The sequence below is a fragment of the Liolophura sinensis genome, chromosome 2 (genome assembly GCF_032854445.1).
Source record: "Liolophura sinensis isolate JHLJ2023 chromosome 2, CUHK_Ljap_v2, whole genome shotgun sequence".
Lineage (NCBI taxonomy): Eukaryota > Metazoa > Mollusca > Polyplacophora > Chitonida > Chitonidae > Liolophura > Liolophura sinensis.
In genome coordinates, this window is record NC_088296.1 from 12,582,263 (window position 1) to 12,605,145 (window position 22,883).

The 22,883-nt window shown below is 42.7% G+C and overlaps 1 protein-coding gene across 6 annotated transcripts in view; it reads right to left on the bottom strand.

Moving 5' to 3' along the window:
* Positions 1-280: 280 nt before the first annotated feature.
* Positions 281-22,883, bottom strand: part of LOC135462794 (zinc finger protein 280D-like) — a 39,871-nt gene continuing 17,268 nt past the window's right edge. For 4 of the 6 annotated variants that reach the window (XM_064740059.1, XM_064740058.1, XM_064740056.1 and 1 more), the window contains 12 exons: positions 22,543-22,713; positions 20,829-21,008; positions 19,932-20,166; positions 18,367-18,565; positions 17,151-17,338; positions 12,024-12,095; positions 9,808-9,897; positions 9,327-9,512; positions 6,415-6,599; positions 5,157-6,152; positions 2,292-2,386; positions 281-1,228 (listed from right to left, as the gene is read on the bottom strand). In XM_064740059.1, the coding sequence (XP_064596129.1) occupies positions 976-1,228; positions 2,292-2,386; positions 5,157-6,152; positions 6,415-6,599; positions 9,327-9,512; positions 9,808-9,897; positions 12,024-12,095; positions 17,151-17,338; positions 18,367-18,565; positions 19,932-20,166; positions 20,829-21,008; positions 22,543-22,713 (2,850 nt within the window). In that variant the 3' untranslated portion in view covers positions 281-975. The remainder of the gene's footprint in view (positions 1,229-2,291; positions 2,387-5,156; positions 6,153-6,414; positions 6,600-9,326; positions 9,513-9,807; positions 9,898-12,023; positions 12,096-17,150; positions 17,339-18,366; positions 18,566-19,931; positions 20,167-20,828; positions 21,009-22,542; positions 22,714-22,883) is intronic. The other 2 variants (XM_064740060.1, XM_064740061.1) reach the window with 2 other exon arrangements.

Sequence of the window (22,883 nt, forward strand, 5' to 3'; positions counted from 1 at the left end):
CATTGAAAAATCTCTTGATTCTGATATTCAAATCTGCAGTCATTTAAGCACCTAAACTCATTGTTCAATTCTACTCAAGTTTTGTTTTTTTTGGTCTTGGCTTCTTCAGAATTTTCAGGAATTTCTGCTTCTTCTTGGCCAGAAGTGGATTCCAAATCCTCTACAGAGTAGTCCCCCTTTAATCACTTCAGCTACATCCATTGCCATGGTGCAATCTGGGTAATGTCCTTGTGTACAGCCGCCAATTTGTTTGTCACCAGGTTTGGTGACAAACGTGTGTTTTTTTTGGAGTTCCTCAAATTTTGGTGTTGACATACCACATGATAAGTGTTGTGTCAAGTCTTTGATAATATTAGTCTCTGCAAATGTCAGGATAGGTGAATTACTGAACATCTACAAAAGCAGACACGGGGAGCTGATGCCGTCACCAAAGCAACCAGACATGAACCCAGCTTTTACCAACAATGCCTTAGTAAGATTTTTGGAATATTCCCGAACTTCACATCAGATGTCTCATCAGAACTGAATACAAGTATCCATAACAGCATGTATTAAAAAATAGAGACCTTCAGTTAGAAGTGCAAAGTTCAACATGTGACTTCAAACTAGAATAGGTAAACTACTTCAAGTTTGAAGTTACAACTTTTAACTTCTAACTAAAGTTCTCGAATTTCCTCACTTAGTTTTCTACACGTTTTTGCCCATAAATGAAACGCTGTATACATGTACAAACAAAGTGGGAGCCGTATTTACAGGGTTAGCACTCGTGTTCTCCCCACATAACCTCGTGTGCATCTGAAAAAGTTGTCTTTGCATGTGTCCCCAAGTCGTGGCATTTACACACTGGCAGGTCTCATGTTGTTACAAAGTTGACTTCTGCATCTAGTAACAAATGTCTTAAGCCATATATCTGGTCCAATGTTGTTTTTACGTTTCTGTTGTTTTGCTTTGGTTTATTTTTTTGCCACAGAATAATCAATGGTAGTCCCGCCTTTGGTTACCATAGTAACCACCACTGCTACCACCATGACTCTGCCAGCCCCCATGACCTTGAGAGTCTTTACGATAACCCCTCTCCTGATGTCTGTTGTCATAATGTCTGTTGTCATGGTAACGATCTCTGTTACCATGACTACCATAATCGCGGTTGCCTTGGCCTCTGTCGCCATAGTGACTATAATCACGGCTGGAGTACCCTCTACTTTCATATCTGCCTGAGTTTCTATCGCTGCAAAAAAGGAGACAATAAAATGAAATTTAAAAAAAAAACAACAATAAAAAAAAACACAAAAAAAAAAAACAGATCCACAGTGCGATTTTCAAATAAAGTCACAATTTAAAACCCAGTATAACATACAGATTAATGCAAATGAAGTTTAAATTATGATTCATTTGCATATGTATATTTGTAATTGGCAAAATATCACACATAAAGTATACAATCATACATTTTTATTACTTTGAGGTTGCATAACCAAAATAGCACACCTTGACAAAACGTTAACCACCAGTTGGGCACTAGTTACTTCCAGAACTCGTGAATTCAGGAGTCGCCTCAGATTTCACATACATGAACCTTGTTTTGCCTTTTAGCCACATTATAAGCCTGGGGTACAAGTTTCCAGGGGGCCTCCGTGGCTCAGTCGGTTAGCTCGCTAGCGCAACGTAATGACCCAGGAGCCTCTCAACAATGCGATCGCTGTGAGTTCAAGTCCAGTTCATGTTGGCTTCCTCTCTGGCCGTAAGTTGGAAGGTCTGCCAACAACCTACGGATGGTCGTGGGTTTCCCCCAAGCTTTGCCTGGTTTCCACCCACCATAATGCTGGTCGCCGTCGTATAAGTGAAACATTCTTGAGTATGGCGTAAAACACCAATCAAATAAATCAAATAAATATGTACAAGTTTCCATTTTCTCTAAGATGGCGTATCCCATAGACTGTTAAGAATTGCAGGTTAAAATCTGATTTAAAAACTTGCCAAGTACGTCAGAACAAAATGGCTGTGGCTGAGGTCTATTTAAATAATTAAAAAGACTATGCAGAAGACTGGAGTCAAAAAAAAAAAAAAGACCAGAACAAATCCCATTCCATTTGTGCTACTGTTTTAGAATAGCACTGTTATCAACCTTTTGTGTAAATTAATTTCTAAAATTTAGTAAGTGAGTCGTATTATAACTTCATCAAACTTTGCAAGATTATAACACCATGAATAGTAGAGCTACAAATGTGACAATTACTGAAAGACAAATATTTCGGCTGTTCTTAACAATTTCCATGTCCTGCCAATCTCACCGATATTTGTCGTCCCTGTCCCGTCTGCTGCCATGGTGACCGTCATGACTCCTGTCTCTATGGTAACTGCCACTCCCACTGTGCCGTCTGTCAGACTGTAATGACAACATTGCTGTTTCTATATTCATTTGATTGGTGTTTGATGTCAAGCTCAAGATCACACGGATTATGGGAGTCCAGGATACCCAGATTACTCTCCCCCCGCCCCACCTATATATTAGTACACTGAAGAAGACAGACATAAATGCACAGAACAAAATAAGTCTTGGTGCTGGCTACATACAGGTCTGAAATACACAGTATTATACAAAACTGACCTGTGCTTGAAATTCATAAATACATAACCATAGCCAAAAATTAGATGTAGGACGCAGCGCAATGACCCAAAAGCCTCTCACCAATGCGGTCGCTGTGAGTTCAAGTCCAGCTCATGCTGGCTTCCTCTCTGGCCGTACGTGGGAAGGTCTGTCGCAACTTACGGATGGTCGTGGGTTTCCCCAGGGCTCTGCCCGGTTTCCACCCACCATAATGCTGGCCGCTGTCGTATAAGTGAAATATTCTTGAGTACGACGTAAAACACCAATCAAATAAAAAAATAAATAAATAGATATAGGAAACTACATGTAAGCTGTGACATACAGACTTTAACAGTATACAGCAGGGGAGGAAGGGAAGTTCTCTGTCTGAGATACATGTATTGTGAGTCATCCTATCTGCTCGTCATGTAGCTTCTGTCGGAGATACATGCATTGTGAGTCATCCTATCTGCTCGTCATGTAGGTTCTCTGTCGGAGATGCATGTATTGTGAGTCATCCTATCTGCTCGTCATGTAGCTTCTCTGTGGGAGATACATGTATTGTGAGTCATCCTATCTGCTCGTCATGTAGCTTCTCTATCGGAGATACATGCATTGTGAGTCATCCTATCTGCTTGTCATGTAGGTTCTCTGTCGGAGATACATGTATTGTGAGTCATCCTATCTGCTCGTCATGTAGGTTCTGTGTCTGAGATACATGTATTGTGAGTCATCCTATCTGCTCGTCATGTAGGTTCTCTGTCGGAGATACATGTATTGTGAGTCATCCTATCTGCTCGTCATGTAGGTCCTCTGTCTGAAATACATGTATTGTGAGTCATCCTATCTGCTCGTCATGTAGGTCCTCTGTCTGAGATAATGTATTGTGAGTCATCCTATCTGCTCGTCATGTAGGTCCTCTGTCTGAAATACATGTATTGTGAGTCATCCTATCTGCTCGTCATGTAGGTCCTCTGTCTGAAATACATGTATTGTGAGTCATCCTATCTGCTCGTCATGTAGGTCCTCTGTCTGAGATAATGTATTGTGAGTCATCCTATCTGCTCGTCATGTAGGTCCTCTGTCTGAAATACATGTATTGTGAGTCATCCTATCTGCTCGTCATGTAGGTCCTCTGTCTGAAATACATGTATTGTGAGTCATCCTATCTGCTCGTCATGTAGGTTCTCTGTCTGAAATACATGTATTGTGAGTCATCCTATCTGCTCGTCATGTAGGTCCTCTGTCTGAAATACATGTATTGTGAGTCATCCTATCTGCTCGTCATGTAGGTCCTCTGTCTGAAATACATGTATTGTGAGTCATCCTATCTGCTCGTCATGTAGGTCCTCTGTCTGAGATAATGTATTGTGAGGCATCCTATCTGCTCGTCATGTAGGTCCTCTGTCTGAAATACATGTATTGTGAGTCATCCTATCTGCTCGTCATGTAGGTCCTCTGTCTGAAATACATGTATTGTGAGTCATCCTATCTGCTCGTCATGTAGGTTCTCTGTCTGAAATACATGTATTGTGAGTCATCCTATCTGCTCGTCATGTAGGTCCTCTGTCTGAGATAATGTATTGTGAGGCATCCTATCTGCTCGTCATGTAGGTCCTCTGTCTGAAATACATGTATTGTGAGTCATCCTATCTGCTCGTCATGTAGGTCCTCTGTCTGAAATACATGTATTGTGAGTCATCCTATCTGCTCGTCATGTAGGTTCTCTGTCTGAAATACATGTATTGTGAGTCATCCTATCTGCTCGTCATGTAGGTCCTCTGTCTGAAATACATGTATTGTGAGTCATCCTATCTGCTCGTCATGTAGGTCCTCTGTCTGAGATAATGTATTGTGAGTCATCCTATCTGCTCGTCATGTAGATTACTCAATGAGGACATACATGTACCCATAAGTTAAAAGTTACCAAAAAAAGTCATTAAGATCTTTATGCCCCAAGTAATTAAAAGAGAATAACCATGTCTGATAAGTGTATGTTCTTAAAGTACCTCCTCAGGCCAAGAACTTTCTAATGTCCACTCATACATGTAGGTGGAACTATGACAAGCTGTCTTTAACAAATATAAGACTACCTAAAAGGGCCCGCGAGTTCTGTTGAGCGGTTAGTGTCATCGATGGCCCTCAGACTGTGTGAGCTGGCGAACCTAGAAATTTGCTGTCCAAGAATACAATTTGCCACTGTGTACTAGCTTTATTAATAAATGCAACCGTAACACAGAATAAAATATCCCTATATCTTGAGAAGACATGCTGATATCTTGAGAAGATAAGCTGATATCTTGAGAAGAGATGCTCGTACCTTGAGAAGATATGCTGATATCTTGAGAAGATATGCTGATATCTGACCTCAATAGTATAAGCTAATGTGATGCCCATTGAAAAGATTTGTGGCGTCATCATTACCAAATTTGCTTAAGCAAGTCATCGATACTCGACATAGTACTTTACCTTGATCATAGCATATACAACCATGATCACTGCATATACAACCATGATCATTGCATATACAACCTTGATCATTCATACAACTGCATCCATCTAACATTACCTTATCATGGCTGGACCTAGAGTGATGCCTGTGATCAGAACTGCTGCTTCTGTTGTCAGATGCCTCAGAGCTTTCCCGTCGGGGGTGATTTCCCTCTGAATTCCTCTTCTCTGACGAGACAACATGGGACTTATCAATTCTATTCTCAAAGTTATTCTGCCTTGGTTCCACAACACTTGGCTTTTCTCCTAAAGAACTGGGATTATCAGAAGTCTCTGGTTTTTGCTCAGGATTTTCAGGGATTTCTGATTCTTCTGGGACTTCTGGGTCAGAAGTGGATCCCAACTTCCCTCTGTCATTATCCCCGGTTAGTGACTTTTCAGACACCCCCGAGGCCATGGTTACTTCTTCAGGGACAGACTCAGTTTCCATGATATCTTCTTGTGCATCCTCCTCAGTAATTTCCTCAGGTTCAGCATCTTTCTCAAATCCAATAGTTTCCTTCACTTCTTCAGTTTTTTCCTGACTTTGAGTTGTTTCTTCTTGGGCTTTTACACTTTCTTCTTCGGCTTGCACACCTTTTTTGGCTTGCACACCTTCTTTTTGCACATCTTTTTCGGCTTGCACACCTTCTGCCCCATCCTGCACATTTTTTCCACCTTGTTCACTTTCTTCCACACCTTCTTCTTCCTCTTCTGTTCTATCTTTCTTTGTTTTGATTCTTTCTTCCACTTCTTCGGTTTCATTTTCTTCTGTCCTCTCCCCCTCTCCAACATTTTCTTCTCCATTCCCATCTTTCTTTGATCCTTTCATTCCACCGGTTTCCTCAACGGTTTCCTCCAAGGTTTCCTCAGCTTCACCACTTTCTGCTTCCATCTCCACATTTTGGTCCTCAGCCTCATGAACATCCCCATCTTTACGCTCTGAGATGTTTCCTGTTTCACCATCCTTAACTGAAGAGGCTGGATTGGACACATCTTCATTACCCATGTCCTCAATTGTGACTTCCTCTTTTGAAGTAGAAGCATTCTTTTCCATGTCTTCTTTATTTGATACCTGTTCAGAAATATATACAAAATAGAGTTTAGTTCAACTTGGGAGTTGTAACATCATCATAATTGTTTCCGGTTGTATCATGGCGGGCTGTAAGCGCTAACATAAGCGCTAACCTGCCTCATTTAAATGCTTAACCGAAGACACCAGCAGCTTCTGCTTGGTTAGTTTGAAATGTTTCTGATGTATCGGACTCGCTGGGCAATTTTGAATCGCTTCCTGCAAAATGGTTCCCTGGTAAAACAGAATCTTAGAAGAGTCTTACACTATCGTTTGCTAGATTTGTCTCCCTTGATGTACCAGCAGGGGGCACTTCTGAAGAAGCCACACCATCTTGTGATTCAGATTTGATTTTCTTTGACTTTGGTTTCCCAAAGTTAAGCTTGACAAGCATCGTTCCACTTCTGCTTCGTCTGCTTTTTGACAACTTGGGGGATGTAGTAAAACGACCTGTAAAGTCGAAACAAAAGAAAAACCAGGTATAACATGAGCAGAAAAGCAGATAGAAACTTCTCAAACAGCAGGTCACGCGCCACCAGCAGGTCTCCACCAGCGGGTCACGCGCCACCAGCAGGTCTCCACCAGCGGGTCACGCGCCACCAGCAGGTCTCCACCAGCGGGTCACGCGCCTAGCTACAGTTTACCTGTTGAATAGATTGGTACTTCAGCTGAAAGTTTTCAAATTTTCATTGGTTTATACCATAAATGTATGTAAGATGGCATGTTTTCAGAGCTTGTTTAGTCAACACTGACACAAAGAGAACTTTTACACGCTGACAAACTTGGGCCAATTACATTCCATCTCTACATTCAATTTAAAATACTCGTCTATCCAGAACCTATTTTTTAAAAATAAAGCATTGAAGTTGACAAACAGAGCCAGTAACTTCATGATAAAATAAAATGAAGATTCATTCATCCAACCGTGTGTGTTCATAAGTGGTAACATTAAATAAGTAGCAAGATTAATTGAATCTGAATGTTTCACAAACATTAAATCTTAATAAGATCAAAAAAAAAATGGGATTTTAGACTATACACCAAATATAGGTTCAGCAAACATCAGTTGACAACAGACAAGTACAAGAAAAAAAAAGGCATTAACATGTGGAGATTAAAAAAATCAGCATTTTTATCAGACAGGAAATAAAAATAAAATTAGCAAGTTAATTTTAATGTTGAGTATAAAACACAAGTGCTGGGTCAGATGTTCATGCACATAATTTTTGTGCACAAAAATGAAACAGCCTTAAGTCAACATCAAGATGAATTAAAAGTTAAAAAAAGTCTGGGTCAGATGCCCATGCGGGTAATTTTTGTGCACAAAAATGAAACAGCCCAAAAAACATCAACATCACGATGAATTCCAAGTTAAAAATGAGCTAACTGTGATTCAACTTTTTCACAAGTTCACATGCATGGTGTATATTTAGGCATAACCTGAGTGCTTTAATGAGTATTCTCCAGATTGATGACATTTACTTGAAATAAAGCCCTGACCAGCTTATCCATTGTAGTTTCATCTCCAAATTTAAATGATAAAAGATGCCAAATTGCAATTAAGACTGACTTTGTTGAGGAATAGGATGTCGACATTCATTTGTGTTATAAATGTGTGTGGTAATATTACTTGTCAAATCCTCAGTGACAATGTCAGAATTAAGTCGATTACAGCAGAAATGAAAAATTCCAACAGAAATAACAATTATTACAGGCATTCTTAGCAAACTCGTCTTTCTTGCAAGCCATTTTAAACAACAGTTAATAGTCTAATGTCACAAATGCTGGCTGGTCATAGCCTGACTGACCCTCTAAGAAAAGTCACAACTCTGAAATTTTTATAATAATTCTGATAAACGCGACAGGGGCGGTATCTTATTTTTCTATCCTCATTCATTTCTTTAAAATCCACATATTTTTCATTAGCAAGACATAAAAAATTTGAATCCTATTTTTACCGGTAGAGAAGGGAAATGCACAATAAAGAATGTTTCGCAGAGGACCTTATGAGAAAACCAACAGCTTGCGTTACACTCAACCCTCATCGAATGGCAACTTTACATCCTCTCATCTCTCTCCACCAATACCTCATCCTACTTTGTAAAAGCCAGCTATTTATGTGCAGAAAAAGTTACAACAACAAAAACAAAAGCACTCAATAACTGAGAGAACAAATCACAACAAAAAGTCGAGGTGCAGCTGTGCATGAGTAAGAGGACAAAAGTCGAGGTGCAGCTGTGCATGACTGAGAGGACAAAAGTCGAGGTGCAGCTGTGCATGAGTAAGAGGACAAAAGTCGAGGTGCAGCTGTGCATGACTGAGAGGACAAAAGTCGAGGTGCAGCTGTGGATGACTGAGAGGACAAAGGTCGAGGTGCAGCTGTGGATGACTGAGAGGACAAAAGTCGAGGTGCAGCTGTGCATGACTGAGAGGACAAAGGTCGAGGTGCAGCTGTGCATGAGTGAGAGGACAAAAGTCGAGGTGCAGCTGTGCATGACTGAGAGGACAAAAGTCGAGGTGCAGCTGTGGATGACTGAGAGGACAAAAGTCGAGGTGCAGCTGTGCATGACTGAGAGGACAAAAGTCGAGGTGCAGCTGTGGATGACTGAGAGGACAAAAGTCGAGGTGCAGCTGTGGATGACTGAGAGGACAAAGGTCGAGGTGCAGCTGTGCATGAGTGAGAGGACAAAAGTCGAGGTGCAGCTGTGCATGAGTGAGAGGACAAATCACAGCTGCAAGTCGAGGTGCATCCGTGCACAACATCAAAAGTATCCCTCAAGAAATTTAGGAAACATGGTACAACTAGCCTAAACCAAGAGACAACAACCAAAAACAATGAGAAACAAAAACCAAAAACAATAAGAAACAAAAACCAAAAATAATGAGAAACCATGCAATGAACCACAAGACAAGCAATACAACCAAACTACTGCACTGCAGGAAGGAAAGGTATCAAAACCAATAGAAACCTGAAGAAATCAAATGGACATTCCCTAGAATTGACAATATCCAGAGACAGGAGCATACTCCTTGTGGTGTCAAACTTGCTGTGACACATGGTGACAGGTTAACGCGCTGTGAGGAGTATGTCCCTATCTCCCAGCATTCTGAATTCTCAGGACAGACTTCCAATGATAGACTAGCAATCACACAGCACTGCACAAGTGAAACTCTCACCAGGTCGGTAATCAGCATCGTCATCATCGCTGGGGACTTCCTCCTCAACATCATAATCAAGATCGTCTCCGCTTTGCTCTTTATTATGGTCAGACAACACTTGAGCAATGCTCATGTTTGTCACGCCCACAAACGACTCGTTCTCAAACTGCGAGAGCAAGGCCTCTGTACTGGCTGACTCCAGGTCTGCGATGTGAGCCAATCAGAACACAGGTTAGCAAAATATGGTGAAGCCAAATGTTAGCCAATGAAAACAGAGGTTGCTTAAGACAATCAGGATGAATTTGTGTTAGCATGTTGAGAGCATTAACCAACTGAAACAAGTAACATGTACATGAAAAAGGGCTTGATAGCCACGATATCAATATTATTGATTTTTCTAAATTAGTCAGGTTTGGAGATACCTCCTTTTGAAACAGAACAGTGTGAAATCAACACCTGGGCACCCCTTCACAAATCTCAGGTGTGTGTTTTAGCTAACCTGCTGATCGTTTAGCTGTCTGTTTCTTCACCAGGCCCAGAGCATCCAGTATTGAGGCCCCGGGGCGCCGGCGAGGATCCATCTCCCTCTCTGAAAGCAATGTCACTCACATAATTGTACACCTCTATATCTTTGGTTCTGCCTGGCATTTAAAGTGAACATACAGTTTGCCCCTATATATACATAGAACAAATGATATAGGACACAGTTATCACAGAAAAATGCGCCTATATATATACATAGAACAAATGATACAGGACATAGTTATCACAGAAAAATGCCCCTATATATACATAGAACAAATGATATAGAACACAGTTATCACAGAAAACTGCCCCTATATATAAATAGAAAAAATGATATAGGACACAGTTATCACACAAAAATATGTAAAAAAATTATATAATGTTTTGAAAGCCGAGAAGATGAAGTTCAGCATTGGGAATATGGCACTGACGGACAATTCACTCCCAGTAGCCATGTTGTGGAAGCCCTCATGAACTTGGCTAATCACTAATGCTGAAAGTGTCACGTGTTAATTGGCTGTCACATCAAAAAACCTATTAGCTCTCCATTGTTGGTGTGGTTTCTAATAGATGATACACATATATCAAAGCAAATAAATTGGATTTCGTGGTTAGTTCAAGTGTTAAACTGATGCATTTTGAACTACACGTTTATGAGCAGGGAACTAAGGACTGCTGCCAGTGTCACAATGCGTAAATGTTGGGCAGGGTGTTGAAATGATTTCTCAGGGTGAGCTGGCAAGAAAACTGCCTCTGGAGAGTCATTGCTTGAAGAAAAATATTGTCTTATTTCTCCACACCAAAGTCAGATTTATTACAAAAACGTACTCCCAAAATCTGAATGAAAAGGTTTGTTATCAATCAGAAGGTCCACCTACATTAGGTAAATTCCCTGATGTCAGCACAGTCAGCTAGGCGTAATTCTTACACCCATGCAGGATGAGGACAAGCAGGATTTCTAAAACATGACGCTTGTGCCCACAAACAACGCCCTGACCGAGCGCCAAACCAAAAGAAACACTGGCCCTTTGAACACAGAACAGAGCTGATACTCTTTGGTTGGAGATCAGGCGTTTTGTGTTTTGTCACTGTCACACTGTTTAATACTAATGGTATGGGAGAGCTCCTAGGTTTTGTGACATCCATCTTGAGAGCTATAACAAGGCATAAATGGCGTCATCAAATGGGTGGTTAGGTAATGACGATTGTTTACTCTTTATTTTGCTGATAAGCGGTGTGTAATTTTTTAAAATGTTTTTAAAACATTTCTAGAATACCACTGTTGAATAATTCTGCTTTAGTGGCTGACTTTATGTTCACTTTAAACACTGAACCCCGAAAAAAAAAAAATCCTAAAATAGAAGACAATTTTTGGAAGGAGGAGCCATGAGGAAACCATCACACCTTGTGAGGTACCTGATATTGCAAACCATTCAGGGAGACTCATGAGGAAACCATCAGACTTCGTGAAGCACCTGACATTGGAAACCATTCAGGAAGACTCATGAGGAAACCATCACACCTCATGAGGTACCTGACATTGGAAACCATTCAGGAAGCCTCTTGAGGAAACCATCACACCTCATGGGCTACCTGGCACTGGAGACCATTCAGGAAGCCTCATGAGGAAATCATCAGACCTTGTGAGGTACCTGGCATTGGAAACCATTCAGGAAGCCTCTTGAGGAAAACATCACCTCATGGGCTACCTGGCATTGGAGACCATTCAGAGCCTCACAAGGAAACCATCAGACCTTGTGACGTACCTGATATTGGAGTACCTGATATTGCAGGCCATTAAGGAAGCCTCACAGGGAAACCACCAGACCTTGTGAGGTACCTGACATTGGAGACCATTCAAAAAGCCTCTTGAGGAAACCATCAGACCTCACAAGGTACTTAACACTGGAAACCATTCAGGAAGCCTCACACGGAAACCATCAGACTTTATGACGTACCTGACAATGGTGACTCTTCAGGAAGCCAGACTGACAGTTAATGAGATTGTCACCGATGTAGATTTTGAACAATGCCAAAATCAGGGCAACACCTGTACATGTTGCTAACTCACAGTTTCATTTCTTCAATTAAGTGAAGGTTTACAATCACCCCTTTGCTGTTATGCATTATAAATCGTTTACAATATATCTGGTTATATATATTATATATAAATTATAGGTATTTGTTTACCTTCCTCTTCCTTGAACGGATCTGGTTTTTGAGCATAACATGTTCTCTTGTAACAGAATACCATGTGATTGGCTGAAAAAAAAAATACAGGCAAATTAGCATATTGCAATTGCTTTTCAAACACTTTTTGTTCAAAAAAAAAAACAAAAAAAACATAAATGTACCCTGCACTTAATGTTACCACTAAAATCAAGACAACTGAGCTGACCAATCAAAAAGCACTGAATTATGTTCGCCTGTGTAATTTTGTGCAGTGCTATAGATAAGGGGTGTACAGGAGTAAATACGCTTAAAAAATTAGATGATACGCTTCTAAAATTAAAACAGGGTATTTAAAAAAACGCTGTATATACACGAAGATTTGTGTGTGCGCTTAAGTTCCCTAAAGCTGGCGTACATGTGGCATTTAATTTATTTATTAAATAAATTAAAATATTTATTAAATAAATTAATTGCTGCCAGACCTTCCCACTTACGGCCAGAGAGGAAGGCAGCATGAGACTGAAACTCACAACGACAGCATTGGTGAGAGACTCCTGGGTCATTACGCTGTGCTAGCGTGCTAAGCAAGTAAGCCACGGAGGCCCCTGTGGGATTTAAAGCAGACAGTCCTGTCAAAATCAAAAGTAAATCTCCACAGCGAGCAATGTCCTCGACGTTATCCCCCATGTGTTAGTTTTCAGACACTCTCGGCTACAGCAAAAGCTCCTGTGCCACCTCCCACAGCCGTGGAGAATCCCTACCCGTACCAGGATATTTGTCTTTGTGACATTCTCGAGTGTTTGCCATGAAAAAGATGTAGCAAAGGGTTACAAATGGCCTTTTGGGTTACTATACTGCAAGTTCTGCTTCTACATTGCACAAAATCACCCTAATATTGCTCCCACATCTCTGATTTCAATTCCGCACGAACCATCAGTCTGCAGTGTTAAAGTATCATCGAGGGTCCAGTTCCTGACATATACATGTATCTATGATTTCTTGAAGAGAAAAGCTAATGCAATGGAATAAAAAATATCATGAGAATAGCTAGCAACATATGCACAGAAACACTTCTGATTTATACTATATACTGCCAATAATTACAGCACAAAATAAAAAATTCTTCTTCTAATGCAGGCCCTACATTTGGATTCAGCCTATATCAACAATCGTTTTATCATCCTTTGACCCAAAGACGGCAGTTGTTAACAAGTTTGTACGGGCCAAGAAATGTTTAGACAGGTTGCATCAGGCGGGTTACCATGGAAACATATAATACTGCAACCTCTTCTATCAAATCACAAGGAATGAAAAGTTCAGAGTAAAGCTGTCAGTGAGTGAGTTATTGAAATATTTCCCACACAGGTTGCTGCAAAATAAATGTATTAACTTCATTCAAATTTGTTCCTCTTGCGGAAGAATTGAAATTACTTTATTCTAGAAGGTTTTGAGGCAATTTATATGTCGGCTTACATCTACTTGTATACTGGGTAGTCCTATATGTATTGACTTCATTCAAATTCGTTCCTCTTGCGGAAGAATTGAAATTACTTTATTCTAGAAGGTTTTGAGGCAATTTATATGTCGGCTTACATCTACTTGTATACTGGGTAGTCCTATATGTATTAACTTCATTCAAATTCGTTCCTCTTGCAGAAGAATTGAAATAATTACTTTATTCTAGAAGGTTTTGAGGCAATTTATATGTCGGCTTACATCTACTTGTATACTGGGTAGTCCTATATGTATTGACTTCATTCAAATTCGTTCCTCTTGCGGAAGAATTGAAATTACTTTATTCTAGAAGGTTTTGAGGCAATTTATATGTCGGCTTACATCTACTTGTATACTGGGTAGTCCTATATGTATTAACTTCATTCAAATTCGTTCCTCTTGCAGAAGAATTGAAATAATTACTTTATTCTAGAAGGTTTTGAGGCAATTTATATGTCGGCTTACATCTACTTGTATACTGGGTAGTCCTATATGTATTGACTTCATTCAAATTCGTTCCTCTTTCGGAAGAATTGAAATAATTACTTTATTCTAGAAGGTTTTGAAGCAATTTATATGTCGGCTTACATCTACTTGTATACTGGGTAGTCCTATATGTATTAACTTCATTCAAATTCGTTCCTCTTTCGGAAGAATTGAAATAATTACTTTATTCTAGAAGGTTTTGAAGCAATTTATATGTCGGCTTACATCTACTTGTATACTGGGTAGTCCTATATGTATTGACTTCATTCAAATTCGTTCCTCTTTCGGAAGAATTGAAATAATTACTTTATTCTAGAAGGTTTTGAAGCAATTTATATGTCGGCTTACATCTACTTGTATACTGGGTAGTCCTATATGTATTAACTTCATTCAAATTCGTTCCTCTTGCAGAAGAATTGAAATAATTACTTTATTCTAGAAGGTTTTGAGGCAATTTATATGTCGGCTTACATCTACTTGTATACTGGGTAGTCCTATATGTATTGACTTCATTCAAATTCGTTCCTCTTGCAGAAGAATTGAAATAATTACTTTATTCTAGAAGGTTTTGAAGCAATTTATATGTCGGCTTACATCTACTTGTATACTGGGTAGTCCTATATGTATTAACTTCATTCAAATTCGTTCCTCTTGCAGAAGAATTGAAATAATTACTTTATTCTAGAATGTTTTAAAGCAATTTATATGTCGGCCTACATCTACTTGTATACTGGGTAGTCCTATATGACTACAAAGGAAAGAATCCGTGTACATATCTGTCTATGTACACATGTATGCACATGTAGGCCTATGTCTTTTCTTCACCCCATTTCACTCAATCAACTTTGCAGGTTTATCATTGATGACCCAAAATAGTGATAAGTATTTGAAAAAAATGTGTTCTGCGGTATGGTGTACTTGGAAAGTCACAAGTAACGTTCTCCCCTCAAAGTCGGGATTACCGTACTCCCTCTGACAAAAAATTATCTGTAAGATGATTTACACACCTTACTGACCATAATAGAAGGAAAATTCTGCCTAGCATGTCTCCCACTATGCTGTGAAGGCGACCAGCACACCTCGCTAGTGGAGAAGTCTCTTACTGAAGGCCGCCAGTACACCTCGCCAGTGAAGAAGTCTCCCACTGAAGGCCACCAGCACACCTCGCCAGTGGTGAAGTCTCTTACTGAAAGCCGCCAGCACACCTCGCTAGTGGAGAAGTCTCTTACTGAAGGCAGCCAGCACACCTCGCTAGTGGAGAAGTCTCCCACTGAAGGCCGCCAGCACGCCTTGCTAGTGGACAAGTCTCCCACTGAAGGCCGCCAGCACGCCTTGCTAGTGGACAAGTCTCCCACTGAAGGCTGCCAGCACACCTTGCCAGTGGAGAAGTCTCCCACTGAAGGCTGCCAGCACACCTTGCCAGTGGACAAGTCTCCCATTGAAGGCTGCCAGCACACCTTGCCAGTGGAGAAGTCTCCCACTGAAGGCCACCAGCACACCTCGCCAGTGGACAAGTCTCCCACTGAAGGCCGCCAGCACGCCTCGCCAGTGGACAAGTCTCCCACTGAAGGCCGCCAGCACACCTCGCCAGTGGACAAGTCTCCCACTGAAGGCCGCCAGCACACCTCGCTAGTGGAGAAGTCTCCCACTGAAGGCTGCCAGCACACCTCGCTAGTGGAGAAGTCTCCCACTGAAGGCTGCCAGCACACCTTGCCAGTGGAGAAGTCTCCCACTGAAGGCTGCCAGCACACCTCGCTAGTGGACAAGTCTCCCACTGAAGGCCGCCAGTACACCTCGCCAGTGGCCAAGTCTCCCACTGAAGGCCGCCAGCACACCTTACCAGTGGACAAGTCTCCCACTGAAGGCCGCCAGCACACCTCGCTAGTGGACAAGTCTCCCACTGAAGGCTGCCAGCACGCCTTGCTAGTGGAGAAGTCTCCCACTGAAGGCTGCCAGCACACCTCGCTAGTGGAGGTCTCCCACTGAAGGCCGCCAGCACGCGTTGCCAGTGGACAAGTCTCCCACTGAAGGCCGCCAGCACACCTTGCCAGTGGAAAAGTCTCCCACTGAAGGCCGCCAGCACACCTCGCCAGTGGACAAGTCTCCCACTGAAGGCCGCCAGCACACCTTGCCAGTGGACAAGTCTCCCACTGAAGGCCGCCAGCACAACTCGCTAGTGGACAAGTCTCCCACTAAAGGCTGCCAGCACGCCTTGCCAGTGGAGAAGTCTCCCACTGAAGGCTGCCAGCACACCTCGCTAGTGGAGAAGTCTCCCACTGAAGGCTGCCAGCACACCTCGCTAGTGGACAAGTCTCCCACTGAAGGCTGCCAGCACACCTCGCTAGTGGACAAGTCTCCCACTGAAGGCCGCCAGCACACCTTGCCAGTGGACAAGTCTCCCATTGAAGGCCGCCAGCACACCTCGCTAGTGGACAAGTCTCCCACTGAAGGCTGCCAGCACGCCTTGCTAGTGGAGAAGTCTCCCACTGAAGGCTGCCAGCACACCTTGCCAGTGGAGAAGTCTCCCACTGAAGGCCACCAGCACGCCTTGCTAGTGGACAAGTCTCCCACTGAAGGCTGCCAGCACACCTCGCTAGTGGACAAGTCTCCCACTGAAGGCTGCCAGCACACCTTGCCAGTGGAGAAGTCTCCCACTGAAGGCCACCAGCACGCCTTGCTAGTGGACAAGTCTCCCACTGAAGGCTGCCAGCACACCTCGCCAGTGGACAAGTCTCCCACTAAAGGCCGCCAGCACGCCTTGCTAGTGGACAAGTCTCCCACTGAAGGCTGCCAGCACACCTTGCCAGTGGACAAGTCTCCCACTGAAGGCCGCCAGCACGCCTTGCTAGTGGACAAGTCTCCCACTGAAGGCCGCCAGCACACCTCGCCAGTGGACAAGTCTCTCACTGAAGGCTGCCAGTACACCTCGCTAGTGGACAAGTCCCCCACTGAAGGCCGCCAGCACGCCTTGCCAGTGGACAAGTCTCCCACTGAAGGCCACCAGCACACCTCGCCAGTGAAGTCTCCCACTGAAGGCCGCCAGCACACCTCGCCAGTGGACAAGTCTCTCCTTACAAGCAAACATTTTCACCTAGTCTCCCCATCTTTAATGACTAGGAACTCTCCTTACTCTCACAAGCACACAAGGAAACTGAAAATTCTCACCGATCTTGTTCCCGAATCTGCTGCTGAATCCACACAGGCAGTACCTCCTCGTCTCCAGGGGGCGTTCCCGAGGGACAGTGAGAAAGACACGCAGCATGTTCCTCCCAGAGTGAAAGGACATCATGTGATTTGCATAAGCAGAGCTGCAGCTCGTGGCAAAGCGACACATTGAACACTCCGTGTACTTCCTGCAAAATAAACCGCGGTGAGTAACTTGGGGAATTAGTGAGCAAGTGGGTAAAGGAGAGGGCATGGGACAGGAAGTGAGGCATGGGTGAGTGTCAGCCCTGTACAAAGGGAAGCAAATCTTGTAGCCTATGGAATAGATATGCCCTTTGCCTGCTTGAGTTACAAAGCCAGCCATGGTTACTCATGATCACTTGTATTGGTATTAAAACCATCAGTGTTGTCAATAAAGTAGGCTGAGGGCTGTAATATTCCATGGGTTACAAGACTTGCTTCCCTTTGTACAAAACTGGTGCCCCCACCCCCCCCCCCCAATTCATCAAACGGGTGGGCATATAAGCAAGGGATTGGTAGGTAAACTTCAGCTACATCAGGATGATCACCTCTTCTTGTGCCATCTTTTAGGGTAGTGATGATCACACATCAAGTTTTCTTGAGATACATTATATGAACGGGTTGCTTGTCTTTTCTCACTGATGGAAGCACAAAACAGACCCCAAAGGAGCATTCATTTATCATGTGTATAATATATTGAAAGTGCAGACGGTCATGGGTTTCTCCCCAGGCTATTCTTGGTTTCTTCCCACCATAATGCTGTCCACCATGTAAGACGTAAGATCAATCAGATAAATAAATAAATACATAGTTAAAGTTTGCCCTTACCCCACTTCTAATCCCACAATGCACTGAAAATTGAGACAGTGAGCACATCCTTCTTGAAAGTCAGGGTTCTTCCTGTACTTACTTAACATGGCCAGGGTTCTTCCTGTACTTACTTAAAATGGCCAGGGTTCTTTTTGTACCAGCTAAAATTGGCCAGGGTTCTTCCTATCCTTAACTTAATCAGCCAGGATTTTTCTCGTATCTAACTTTAATTTGTCAGGGTTCTCTCTGTACTTAATTTCAAAAGGTCAGGGTTCTTCTTGTTGAGAGCTTAAAAAGTCTAAGCGTTCATCCTGTACTTAACTTGAAGTGCAAAGTGTTCTTCCTGTACTCAACTTGAAGTGCAAAGTGTTCTTCCCGTACTTACTTGAAATGGTCCATGTTTGACATAGATCCCTTACACTCAAAGCAGTGGAAGCTCTCTGCGTAGCTGGGGATCTGCACTCGACTCAGGTCAAGGTTCTTCATGACTGCGGGGGCGTTGAGAGACTTCACCCCACCTTGGGTGCTCCTCTGGGGCAGTTTGATCATCACCTGCTCCTGACTGCTGCCCTTGGAGTCAAGGCCTATGAAGAGAAACAGGTTTGTTTACATCAGCAGAACAACAACAGCAACATGTCAACCACTCACTCCATCTTCAAAAATATGGTTGGTGGGAGTAACTGATTGAACCTCCAAAAATGGGTTCTTCTCAGTTTTTAGAGCAAGTTTGATAAAACTTTTTTTCTCCATTTTTCCTTTCTGGAAAGTCTTTTTCAGCTCTACTCTGGGCTGCGGTCTGCTGCCAGACTGGTCATGCCAGTGGCTGTGGTAAGACTGTACCACTGACAGCTGGGCTGCGGTCTGCTGCCAGACTGGTCATGTCTGTGGCCGTGGCAAGACTGAACCACTGACAGCTGGGCTGCGGTCTGCTGCCAGACTGGTCATGTCAGTGGCTGTGGCAAGACTGAACCACTGACAGCTGGGCTGTGGTCTGCTGCCAGACTGGTCATGTCAGTGGTTGTAGCAAGACCGAACCACTGACAGCTGGGCTGCGGTCTGCACCTGGACTGGTCATGTCAGTGGCTGTGGAAAGACTGTACCACTGACAGCTGGGCTGCGGTCTGCACCTGTACTGGTCATGTCAGTGGCTGTGGCAAGACTGAACCACTGACAGCTGGGCTGCGGTCTGCTGCCAGACTGGTCATGTCAGTGGCTGTGGCAAGACTGAACCACTGACAGCTGGGCTGTGGTCTGCTGCCAGACTGGTCATGTCAGTGGTTGTAGCAAGACCGAACCACTGACAGCTGGGCTGCGGTCTGCACCTGGACTGGTCATGCCAGTGGCTGTGGTAAGACTGAACCACTGACAGCTGGGCTGCGGTCTGCTGCCAGACTGGTCATGTCAGTGGCTTGGAAAAGAATTACTTTTTCTTTCCAAGTTAGTAAAATGATTTTAAAACATATTTTAGGGTTATCTGTATGTAAAATCAAACTTCACAAAAAGAAGGCCCTATAAGGTGGATGAATCAGTCACGCCCAAGTAACATGTACCACTGGAGAAAACAGCTGAGGTTGAGGTGAAATAAAGCAAATGTTGAGCATTTACTCAGCTGAGGTTGAGGTGAAATAAAGCAAATGTTGAGCATTTACTCAGCTGAGGTTGAGGTGAAATAAAGCAAATGTTGAGCACTTACTCAGCTGAGGTTGAGGTGAAATAAAGCAAATGTTGAGCACTTACTCAGCTAAGGTTGAGGTGAAATAAAGCAAATGCTGAGTACTTAACAGCTGAGGTTGAGGTGAAATAAAGCAAATATTGAGCACTTACTCAGCTGAGGTTGAGGTTGAAATAAAGCAAATGTTGAGCACTTACACAGCTAAGGTTGAATAAAGCAAATGTTGAGCACTTAACAGCTGAGGTTGAGGTGGAATAAAGCAAATGTTGAGCACTTACTCATGCAGCTAGCCCTGGGGTTGGGGGCGTGGTCTCTCTTCTTGTGCGTCTTCATCTCCTGTGGGGTGAAGAAGGCGAGCTTACAGCTGGTGCACTTCTTGCTGCGGGTCTTGCTCTGGTGCTTGACCAGGTGATGATAGTAATTCTGTGTAATGCCCCAGCCATTGAGGACAAACTTGATCTTATACACCTTCAGACAGTACAGGCACAGCAGGTTAGGAGAGCTGTCATGTTTCTGAAACATAAACACAAAATTCACATACAAACAGTCAGTTTTCTGAAACATAAGGACACGAGGCCATTATTAAAAAGTTGTTTGCTGCAGGCAAAAATCCACCGTTTTAACATTGGGTCAGTCAGTCAACAGTATATATTCGTTTGGCTGCAGTTTGACTCCTCACCCAAATTTCCACCCAATGAATGCTATTGGTAGAGCACACATTTTAAGGCGTGTATTTTTTGAGTACTTAAGATAAATAATTTCTGACCAGTGGATATTCAGACATTTTTCCTAATTGCACAATTTCCCGCCAAAATGAAGGAGGGAAAATCATTTAAACCTGATCCACAGCATACAATTACAGTTTCTTGCTAAGTCATCAGAATTAGGGTAAGTGACGTAAAATTTTGCCCCCAAAAAGTGCATCTTGAGACACAAGTAAATGTCAAGTAAATGTCATGAAATATTACTTCTAGTGCAGAAGCATTTTTCAGTAAGGTATCATTCTAAATTTAAAACAAGCCTCAAAACACCTTTCAAAAACAAGAGAACGTAATCACGCAAAATGTCCAACTTAAACATGGGTGAAAGTTGAGGTCACTTACTATACTTAAGTGAACAGACCATATTAACGCTAGTCTAGATAAATGAACCAGTCCGAAGACATTTACGCTGACCTTTTTAAAATGGTCGACGACATCGCTATACATGGAACTGCGGAAGAAGCAGAGCTGGCAGATGTAGGGCATCTCGCAGGAGCCGTGGTTCTGCTTCATGTGTGAACTCAGCGCGCTGTTCGTCTCGTGGTCCTTCTCGCAGATCCGACACATCAGCACGTTTGAGGTGCTCAGGTGAACCTGAATTCCACGGGATTATATCTCATCATTACAGACACCATTACATTTATTTATTTATTTGATTGAGCCCAGAGGAAACCCATGACCATCTGCAGGTTGCTGACAGACCTTCCCACTTACGGCCGGAGAGGAAGCCAGCATGAGCTGGACTTGAACTCACAGCGACCGCATTGGTGAGAGGCTCCTGGGTCATTACGCTGCGCTAGCGCGCTAACCGAATGAGCCACGGAGGTCCCCCAACACCATTACAACACACAATGCAATATAACACTGTCATACATGTCTTCACCAAAATGTTTACCAAGTTGTCGTTGCACAGAAAATAATGTTTCAGTGAAGAAAAACGTCAGATTTTGTATTTCCATCAGTTTGCAAATAGAGACTTGGTTATCATAAAATAATTCAATTTTTATTTTTTTTTATTCATTCAATTGAAGCTATGATATTCTGATTACAGAGACATTACACGTGGCATAATTAATTTTATCCCACATCAGACAACAACACTTCGCTTTTCATTGGACAACAGCGGTCAAGTGGGGTACAGGTATATTCTCCAATCCTGCAGACGATGTCAAATGTGTCTGCTCAGTAGGTTATCTCCCTTTGTTGGGTTGGAAATACAAATGTCACATCACATTCACCCGTACATCGGTCTCTTGCACTGAACTGATGGGTCTTTGCAGGATAAATTTGTTGCATGGTTACTCAGTGAAAGGACAGGATATACAAATATATGGTATCAACAATCTTCACCCAATATGAGGATTATTGAAAAAATATATTTGCGCATCCTATCACTGAGTAGCCATGTAACTAACAGTGTGCCTCCAATGTTAAAAACAGGCAACAGTTATACAAAACCTGCTATGTATAATGATGAAGGGGGGGGGGGAGATATTTTTGATTATGGTTACATAATGAGAAACACTTTGTCTGTTTCTACAGTACACACGTACCAGGCTATCCACAGCCTCATCACATTTATCACATAAAACACGGTAAGCAGATTCATCTCGCATCAGTGGCCCTGCCACTTACCTCATCAGCAGGCCAGACTTGCTCAACTGATTTCTCTGACTGATCAATTCATAGAGTGATTAATTCATAGACTGATTAATTGGTGTTAAATACCACATTTAAGAATGTTTCCTTTACATGAAAGTGTTTCATGGGTGGAGGAAATCAGAGTCAACCAGTCGTTGCACTATCCCCTTCATGCTGAACGCCAAGCGAGGAAGTTACAACTTCCTCTTTTAACGTCTTAGGTGTGACTCGACCCAGGATTGACCCTCGATCTACCGCTTCTGAAGCAGGCACTCGACCAACTGAGTTATCGGGGCTGGTAACAACTGACTGACAAACCTCCTGTCTTAAAGCCACAGTTGAAACAGAAAGAGCTGGATTTGAACACACGATGTCATTGGTCAATGGTCTGAGGGTTCAAGGGTCACTACAAGTTTGTTTTCTTCTCAGTGGTCATTCTTATACCTTTCTATCTCGCAACCATAACTCATTTACACTATATCCTTACCTTTTCTACGTGCGTCTGCATCTCAAAGGGCGTGTCAAACTGTTTGTAACAATGTTTACACTGAGTGAGGTCACTGAGATCCAGGTTGTGCTGCTTCTCGCTGTCAATGTGACTCTGCAGGTGCATCATGGCTTTGATGTTGTTGTACAGCATCTTGTTACAATACCAACACTGTCACAAAACAAATGAAAACAACCATTTATTTAATTGGTGTTTTATGCCGTACTCAAGAATATTTCACTTATACAATGGCGGCCAGCATTATGGTGGGAGGAAAATGGGCACAGAACGGGGGAAACCAACAACCATCGTAGGCTGCTGACAGACCTTCCTACTTAAGG